The following is a 9,833-nucleotide window of genomic DNA, read 5'->3' on the forward strand; positions in this document are numbered from 1 at the left end:
CCCGGGAAAGTGGAACTTTTATGTGTGTGTTTTGGGGAGGGGGGGGGGGGGGGAACTCCTTTTCTTGTCCCGGTCTGTTTGCTCTGACGTGCTGCTCTTGCATTTGTTTCTTAAAAGTAGGCTTATCTGTTGTTCTGCTACTTGACCTTTTTTTTCCACGCCTCAGTCAAAGCATGCACTTAGCTACTGGAAACAAATTTTGATCTTGATTCTGTTCCAACACGGTCCTTGTTCTGCACAATATTCACTTACATTGTTTCTGCCTTGTCTTACTTTCCACAGGAAGCACATTTTTTTTTGTTTTTGTTTTAAAAACCAAACAGATAGGCTTATCTCTTGTCTCTGTGCTATACTATTGCTCAGAGCAAATAGTGTGTGCCAACGCCTTGTCTCCGGTTGTTGCCACAGAGCATAGCTGAAAAAACCCCCCGTCGCTTGACTGACAGCTTCAGCCTGTATTCTTTAAGTGCGGGTTTGATGACAGCAGCAGCAAATGCGGGTGAGCTGAAGGAGCGCGTGGTCCCATGCCTCTTCTGTTGTTTTAACCCGCTGAGCGCTGTAGCGCTGCAGGAAGCTTTTGACTTCACGTACTGTCGGTAGCAGTAAGTCGGTTTAGGAACTTCCTTAGCACAGCCGCTTGGGTTACAAGGTGCTGGTTAGAAACAAATGTGTGCTCTGTAGAAATAGTTTGGATTTTTATGGACTTCTTTCTGTCTTCCTTTTCCTCCCAAATGGTTGCAGGGGTTTGCCAAGAAACTGAACTTTGAGGCCCATTGTTTTGGAGCGGCCTTGGCTGTGAAACTTGAGTTTCACCTTGTGAAACTTTATTTCCAGCCAAGGCTGTCTGGATTATGGCTCTTAATCCAGGCGTTAGCCGAAACCAGGCATTTGAAGGCTTCTGGGCTTTTCATTTGATGCTTTCTCAAGACTCCTAGGAGTAGGAGAGAGCAATGGCTCCATTTCATGATGAAAAGGGAAACAGGTTTTCAGATATATATTTTTTTTTCATCCTAAAAAAACATTTTCAAAATTTTTCTTCTTCATGAAAATTTGGAAGTTCTGCTTCCCAGCAAAAACTAGCATGCTTGCCCCAGGGTGATGGGATTTTTTCATGGAACAGAAGGATGTTCTAAGTTTTAACCGGGTCTAATATTACAGGGCACAATAGGTAAGGATATGGTTTTTTAGCATTACAGCTAATTACCAGGGTTTATCTCCGTGAGGCTGTAGATGCTAGTGACAAGAACTTCTTGAATGTTCCACTACCTGATTGTAAAATGGTCAAACATTTCGATAGTTCTTCCACTTTTAAGTGGCTGAGTTTAACAATTTTGTTCCCTGGAGTAACTGTGTGCAGTTTAATTTTCTGACACATAAAAGCTGTGCAACTTTAGTTTCACACTCTTTTTTAACCTTTTGTTTAATGGACTGTGAACTTGGCTGTCTATGTAGAGGTTCTTTTTTTGTAAATTATAACCGATCCCTAACCTAATTGGAAAAGTGAAGTTAACTGAACTATAGCATTTCTTTAACTCCCTCTTCTTCTATGTAGTTGACAAAAAACGTAAGAAATGTTATCCTTGTAACTATCTTTACACAGTGGAAACCATTCTGCGTTTTGCTTCAGCCTCCTGTTCATCATACTGCTCTGTGCATTTCATAATTACCAAAAAGTAAAAGGTCACCTCTCTTGAGTGACAATATCTGGGATTAATTTATGACAGACTTTTCATTTGAATTGTATTTACGACGGTGAGACTAACTCAGGAGGTAGTAATGTGGATTTTTTCTTCCTTCCCTTGTACCCAGGGGACACGCTCTATTACCGATTTACTTCTGACATGAGTAACACTGAGTGGGGTTATAAGTTTACAGTGACAGCAGGTCATCTTGGAAGGTTTCAGACAGGTAAGCACCGCTCAGGATGTATCGGAAAGGACTTTTTCAAGTTACTTTGCCAAGCTTTGACAGACTTGTGCTTATCCCTTTTTTTGACTTAAAATTTCCTTTCTCCGCTGCTTTGGAAATAAAGTGATTAGTTTTGTTCAAGTTGAAACTTGACAGATGTCTCTTATTTGCTGAGACTTTGTGCTAGAAATACCAATCATTCGCAGAGGCATGGAGATAATTATAATAATGCTTTTTGCATTCAAAGTCTCATTATATGACAGTAATTACACACAGGATTTAGTAAACACTCCAAGGTGCTGTAATTGGAAACAGAAATAATTGTAATTGGGTTTTTAAAAAGTAGTTTTCTATTAGAATAGGCTGCTTCTGTATCTAATTTCTAGCATGAAAGCTTTTGTTAGTTTACTTTAGAGCTTAAATGTTTTTAAAGAAATTGAAGCTGGTGGATGACTTGCAATCAGCAAACCTACTGCATGTCACAGACCTCTGTTTTATTTCCCTTATTTGGGAAAAACTTTTATTTCAGATAGGATTTTCTAAGTTTTTTGCCCCAGAAAAGACTTGTGATGTCAGGATGTACTCTAGAACTATATTTTTGTGGCATTTTTGCTCAATACTTCTTACTTGCCAAAGCAATACTTAATGCATGGAGAAAACTGAGCATGTGAACAGAATGGGTCCCTACTAAAGTAACAGCTGTTTGAATTTATTTATTTTTTTTTTCCCCAGGGTTTGAAATTCTAAAGCAGATGCTGTCTGAGGAAAGGGTAGTTCCTCACCTCCCACTGGCCAAAATCTGGGAATGGCAGGTGGGGGTAGCGTGCCGTCAGACCGGCCACCAGCGTTTGAAGGCAATCCACCTGCTCTTGAAGATTGTGCAGTGCAGCGCCCAGAGGTGAGTGCGCTGTTCTGCGTTGTAACGCTAAAAGGCAAAGGGCAGGAGAAGAAAAAACGACTAAGCTGATAATATTTTGAAGTCAGAAAACCATGATTTCTAGTAGTATTGTGAATTTGCCGTTCCGATACAATTCGTAGTGCCTTGATAGCAGAAACTTATCTTAAGGGGTTCTTTTGAGAACATTTGCTCTTCTTTCTTGGCTTTTAAAAAAGGACCAATGAATTCAGATGTTGTTTTAAAAAAAAAAATTAAAAAAATTGCCCCAAAACAGGACAAAAAATAGATTTCATTTTCTAGAAATTTTCTCTTTGTATTAGTTGTACTTCAGAATTAAGTTGAGGATGGAATGATAAACTGGTGAAATGATGATAACTTTTAAATGATTATTTTTAGTTGCACCACTAAGCCTGTAATGGAGTTTCAGAAGGGATAGGTGTGCTAATGCTTAAGGAGGTATAGCACGGGCATTTCTTATGAAAATACACATTCAAAAGGTGTTGAGCTTTTATAGTGTCTTGAAAATGTGTACAGTCACATTAACTCAGAGATGCTGGAAACAAAGGCAACAATGCTGGAATAGTTATGCTTATCTCAGTTGTGTCCTTTGGGTTCAGAACAAGCAAAATCATGAAAATAACAGCATCTTACTACCTTGCTTGGATAAAGAGAAATCAAAAAGTATATTCACATATAGTAATAAAAATTGACAATTACACAGAACCATTACTTGACTTCAAATTTTACATACACTGATCTACATCCAAGTCTGAAAAAATAAGTTTGATATTACTTGTAATCACTGATTTATTATCTTTTCAAGTTCCCTTAGTTTTTTTCATCAGAAAATGTCTGCTTTGTCATGCAGACAACAAATTTAATTGCTAAAAGATCAAGTCTCTGTTATGCTTATAATATTTAATATTTTTCTTGTGTTAATCTGATGATAGACTCTGAAATCGAGTTTTCCCCCTTTTCCTCCCTAGTGAATGATATTTGTCATCCTCTCTGTATGATAAGTGACATTTGGATTAGCTAGCTTGTAACTCGGGAGTAGGAAGGAGGCAGGGTTGGAATTGTTTTTAAAGCTATATATGAATTTTTGTCTGTCTGCTCTAAATAAGGGCATCACCTGCCCTGTGCTGTAGTTCGGTATTGTATAATTTCAAGCAGTGGAGCTGCAGCATTTAGCAAAGTGATGTGTATATATATTTTTTTTAAAAGTCCTCATTTCAGGAGACCGCTCAATTTTAGAGAAGTCATTTAGACATTTGTGGATATGAGGTCTTCTCTACTTCACTGATTCAGAATGAAATTCACTGTGCTGAAACACCTGACTGAATTTAGATTTGGAAATGCTTCTTCTGTTTCTTCCTTTATTTATACATCTAACTGCCAAAACTGTGTGGTTTTATTCTCCTTAAATTTGTGCAGGTTTTCTTGTTTTTCTCCCCAAAACAGGCGTAAGATCATGGTTACTCACTATTTCATTCTAATTCCATTTAAATTGCTTTTTTTCAGGGACTGTGACCTCACCTTGTTGAAGCCACTTTGGCAGCTTTTCACCCATATGGAAAACAACTTGTGTCATGACATGGCCAAGCCTGGTATTCTCCTTCCTCTTCATCGAGCACTTGCAGAACTCTTCTTTGTTACAGAAAACAGAGTTACTGTAAGCAGTTCCTGTACTTGTATCCCCCTCTCCCCACTGCTGGGAGTGATAACGTAGTTCAGTGTTAAACTAAATGCAGTTTTCCTTTATCTTGGCAAAGTTCGTCAGAGCTTTAGAAACATTAAATGCTTCAGAAACGTTAACAGCTTTCTCTGGTGGAGTCTGGTAGCAAATTCTGATAGAGGATATCTTATATCTTATACTTACCCATCGTGGGACCTTAGGTGACAGTCGTGACTCTTCCCTCTGTGACTGAGGCAGTAGGTCCTAAAGCCACTCTTTATTCTGAGAGGAACGCTGATTTCATAGTTAATTTAAAGGTATTTGAATGTGGCTCTCCTTGAGTTGACTTTGAACATTATATATGAACAGACTGTAATGACCTGATTTCTGTGGTCACAAACTGTGTCCAGGAGAGTCTCGTGTGTAGTTCCGGTACCTTTGATTCATGGGGACTGCTGTAACGATCAGTGTTTTAATGTTAATTACTAGGATGGTGTCTTTGGTAGAAACGTTGGTGCTCATTGAATGCTTTCTGGCTGCAGGAGCTTGGATCTCTGCAGGAGTATTTGCTTGCCTTAAATACTGAAGATCATCTTCATCGCTGCACAGCACAGGTAATAAGATGGCCCAACCCCAGAGGAGTGTGTGTTTGTGATATTTTTCTGGCAGACGGAGATAATAAACGATTTCTGATTTCCCAGTGGAGTTTTATATAATAGATATGATTATACTTGGGTTTTACAATACCGTGACAGGCCTCTGAAATTTGGGAGTGAACTACGCGCAAATGCTCTTCTCCTTTAATGGTCAGATGATGTGCCGCACACGGGCTGGCGGGTGTCATCAGGTTTATCTGTTTTACCGGTTTGACCTCTCAACTGCCAAAACATGGGAATGGGGAAGGGACTGGTCTGTCAGCCCCTGGGGATGCAGTTGCCTTGCTGAAACTGCCTGGTTATTTATCTGTTACTGAAACTGGTTATTTATCTATTTCCATGTAATTTCGTACAAGGATTTCTTCACAGTTTTGGATTGGGGAGGATCTTTGACGTGACTTTATTTTTCCTTCTTTCTTCTAGGCCCTGAAAAACATTGCTGCTATCAGCCTTGCCATTAACTACCCAAACAAATCAACAAGTTTCTGGAATGTTTAATACTGGCTCAGGCCGGAGTGCATGGGATAGAGTAGTTTGTCCATAGGAACCTTGGAACAAACATCTTAACTCCGTTCAGGAAAAAGTTCCTTCAGCTTCAGTGTATGAGCACTCTGCAGCCTTCCTTCCTTCCACCTTGATGTAGAATTTGTAAAAGTAAAAGCGCACTTCAATGAAAAAGCACATCTTGAAGTAACTCACGCGTCGCCTACAGTTATGTATGCACATATTGTAGCATGTTAGAGTAAACAGAACAATATTTTTTTTCTATTCAGAGGAAGTAATCGAAAGAAGGTAGCTGAAGTATGAGAATGGAAGGCCCCCACGGTGGTATCATCTGCTCCCAAGGACACTTGATTGATGGAACGTGACAGCTTTGAAAATACTGCTGAACTCGGAGCGATGCCGTCAGCAGCATCTATTATATATCACTGAAGTGAAAAAGGCAAACCAGAATCTGGTGGGCTGATGCGGAAATGGTCCACGCTTGAATCCTGTCATGTTTGCTGTTGTTTTGAAGGCTACTACCCAAGGAAAAGAACTTTGATTCTTACTAAACTACAGGTTGTAAAATGAATTCTGGGTGATTTGCATGGCAGTTAAAGGATTCCCGTTTCAGAGCATCCTCGTGCAAGAGCTTAATGTTCCTCCTGTTCTTTGATTTGATCACCCGGATCATCTATTCTTACCTTAATTTATCTCCGATGTGTTATTCTAAATAGTCCGTTATTTTAGTGCAGAGAGCAAAGGCCGGCCTCCATTCGCAAAGCCGTGGGCATATGAAGAACTGGGGAACGTACATGTTTCTCAAAGATCACATCTTTACAACGTACTATCCATGAGGCTTTTTTCTCTTAATTATTTTGATACTAGTGGCTTAGGAGGTCCTTCTCGGCGATGTTGGGAACCCGGACTCCCAGCGCTCAGGGCGGGGGTTAATGATCAATCCAGTCTTATCTTATAGAGCAATAACTGCATTACTCTTAGCGAACATGGAATGAATTGCAGACCGTCTATGCTAAAATAAATTGGCTTTCTTCCTGCTCAGCTACGCTGGTTATTCCCTTTCCGAAGAGTTAAAAAGAACATAGAAGGATTTGGGGGTGTATTTTTTTACCGTTAAAATGTATGTAGAATGGGTCTTGTCAAGTATGAATTCAGAGAACTTTTTATGTTAATTTTTTTCTTCTTCCCTTCCTCACCTCAACATTAGAATATGGAAAAAAAAAGGCAACCAAAAGCTTCAATAGTAATTGTGAATGTAAGTTGTGTAAAGGCAGTGGCCCTGTCAGAAGGGAATATGATTATTGACCTTTTTCTGTCCAAAAGGTGAGTGGTGCCTAAATAGCGATGTGCAGCGTGCACAGCAGCACCGCTTTGGGGGATGACCTATGAATTGATGGTCTTATGAGCTGGGACTGGAATTTTAAGGGTGGTCCAATTTCCCTCTGAGAGGGAAATGTGCAGTAATGCATCCACCCCCTTTTTCTTGGATGGTCTCTAGTGCTGTGGTTAAAGATGTTTTGACTTCTGTTCAGGCAGGTGAGTGCAAAGTAAATGCTTCTTCAGGGGATGAGGTTGAAGGAGACTGTGATTATTCTGCCTGAAAGACTTAAAAGTGAAGACCAAGAAGCACTATGCTGGAGCCGTTGCCTTCAGGAGTGGAGTGGCCCTCTTAGCAAACGAGAAGTACATTTTTCCTGAGTTCTGGCATATTTATCAAAGACTGAAAGGAAGTGGAGAGATACTGCTCCGAAACCCCTCGAGTATACTGTAGTGAAGGTTAAAGCCCTCCTTCCTTCCTAAATGAGATGATGGTGGGAAGGGAATTACCGAAGCTGTGGTGTATCTTTAACGCATGGATCATTTTGTTCCCACGTGCGAGTAACGTATTTGAGTTTGCAGTCTCGCTGCAGGGGTGTCCGAGAGACCCCCGAGGAACCAACTCTTTCACACTTTCTGATAGCACGAACAGAGTCTGAGAATGAGGATTTTCTCCACCAACTCGAGACGTTCTTAGGTCTGCTCTAGGGAGTCGTATCGATGGGACAGGTGAGCGTTTTGAAATTGCTCCTCTTGAGCAGCAGGACCTTCTATTCACTGCCTCCGTGTGAGTCTGTGGCTAAGCAGCCAGGGATGTGCAATGGGCTGATTCGCTAAGGCGTGTAGCATGCTGCTGAGATCCGCCTGGTTTAGTCAAAGAAGGCTTTTTTTTTTCTTTTTTTCACATCAGGGATGAAGACTGTAAATAAACCATTCGTAGAACCTGTCATGGCTCTATCGTAGTCACATTATTTTTTTTTTTTCCGTCGGACTGTCTTTTTGCTTTCTGTCTGAAGACGTGAGGCTGCAAGGATGACACAGGAGTGGCCAGTGTTCCTTACTAGGCGTACCACTTAACTTACTCTACCAGCAGTAACTGGCCTTGTGAGTCAGTCACCGTGCCCCGAAGGGACTGTCGAGGAACAGTGTCCACTAAATATAATTTCTACCCACTAGATGGAACTGAAGGACCGTGACCTGAGTTGACACTGAATCTGTTGCTGCCTTACAACTCGATCATTCATTATGGATTTTTTAAGAGACAAGAAACACTGATTGATTTTTTTTTTTTTTTTTTTCTTCTGGTAGTTTTAAAGAAAGAAAGGAAGAGAATGCCAATAATGAATATTCATGATCAATCACATTTTGAAAATCCTGCAGCAGTTCCAAGTGGATGCAGATGATACTATTGAATAGTATAAAACTGTCTGGAGAACAGGTATGCTGAAAAAAATGTGCCTAATATAAAAAAAACAAACAGAAAGTTGTCCTGCCTGAATCACCTACGATGTGTTTAAAACAAACCATATTGTTCCTAATGATACATTTGACTTGCTTTCATTAAACACTTAAAAAAGAGAGTTTTATAATTTCTTTTCTTACGGGTTTACTACTTTGCAATTTTTATCAGTTGTTTAAAATATATCAGACCTTTAGATTTATTCCAGTTCAGTTCAACATGTAAAAAGAAAGCTACAGATGTGGGTAAAATATGCAAATGAAGAGAAATATATTGTAAAAATTCTATAAAAACAAAAAAGTACACCACAGTGTCTGTTGTTTGTTTGCTTTGCTCCTCTCCTCACTGAATGGTAAACGCTTGAAGTCGCAGTGAGATCTCGGGGGTTTCTTCCTGATCTTTATTGTCAGTGCCTGTAAGCAAACCCGCTTTTCCTCACGCGTATCTCTGGTATTGTATCGAAGTGTTGGGGATACATACTTCTGGAGCGGTCTCTTCAATTCCAGCCCTGCTGTTTACATTCCAGTGGCCTTATCCTAAAAATCAAGTTTTCCCGTGGATATCCAGTGGTTTCAGTGCCTGCGACTGTTTACTTTCAGCCCTGAAACCCACATCTGGGTCCCCAGATGTCTCATGTAAAGCTGAAATTAGTCTTAGTATCTCTCCATTCTAATTAGCGGTGATTCTAATTAGCGAAGGTACTTGCACCTACCTAGTCCAACAGACTTGGTTCAAAAGCTTATTTACCTGGGGCTTGGCTCGAGGAAGGGCTGTGCAGGGATGCGTGAGCGAGGAAGTTGACATCTTTGTGTATTTACCTAAAGCTCGAAGTTTCCGCTGGTTCCACGTGCTCAGAGAATGGTCTGTCTTGGTAATTTTACTAAATACAAATAAATAGTGTGATTGTGCAGTTGTGGGACAGCGGGGAGCGTTCCCTGAGACAACCAGGTTTGAGGTTCCAGCTGGTGAAAGTGGTGATGAATCTTAACAAATTCAGTTTAATCTGCTGTTAATTAATTCCCGCGCTCCGGGAGCGCGGTCCCGGGCGGTGGAACGTAACAGAGGTCACAACCATAGCGCTTGGGAACCCCTGGTTTTCAGACCAAATTAATTAAGACCGTTTTTCTTCCGAGAGATCAAAATTAAGCTGCAAGCTAACTTGGAGGTGGGTGAGGGTTTTTTTTTTTTTTTAAACCTCCTTTTTAAGAGAAGGCTACACTACGTTTAAAATGCTACGCTGTGTTTAAAAGGGAACTGGCCCAAACGCCCCGAGTTCTCCCAGCCAAGCTGGGATGTCCCGCTTCCAGCGGGTCTTGTATCTTTGCAAACATTAGGCCGACCCCTGTCCTTTTATACCATTTTAAATCTGGAGTGACTGTCCACAGCTCCGCGAAGGCGCCCCGCTATAAAATCTGG

The 9,833-nt window shown here is 40.6% G+C and overlaps 1 protein-coding gene across 1 annotated transcript in view; it reads left to right on the forward strand.

The window, feature by feature from the left end:
* The window catches only part of ZZEF1 (zinc finger, ZZ-type with EF-hand domain 1), a 55,072-nt gene extending 48,801 nt beyond the window's left edge, over window positions 1-6,271 (forward strand). Inside the window, exons 51-55 of the mRNA XM_009885189.1 lie at window positions 1,810-1,908; window positions 2,641-2,806; window positions 4,328-4,478; window positions 5,024-5,095; window positions 5,561-6,271. Of these exons, the coding sequence (XP_009883491.1) occupies window positions 1,810-1,908; window positions 2,641-2,806; window positions 4,328-4,478; window positions 5,024-5,095; window positions 5,561-5,635 (563 nt within the window). The 3' untranslated portion in view covers window positions 5,636-6,271. The remainder of the gene's footprint in view (window positions 1-1,809; window positions 1,909-2,640; window positions 2,807-4,327; window positions 4,479-5,023; window positions 5,096-5,560) is intronic.
* Window positions 6,272-9,833: the final 3,562 nt, after the last annotated feature.

Source organism: Charadrius vociferus, unplaced genomic scaffold, assembly GCF_000708025.1.
Source record: "Charadrius vociferus isolate BGI_N301 unplaced genomic scaffold, ASM70802v2 scaffold54, whole genome shotgun sequence".
NCBI lineage: Eukaryota > Metazoa > Chordata > Aves > Charadriiformes > Charadriidae > Charadrius > Charadrius vociferus.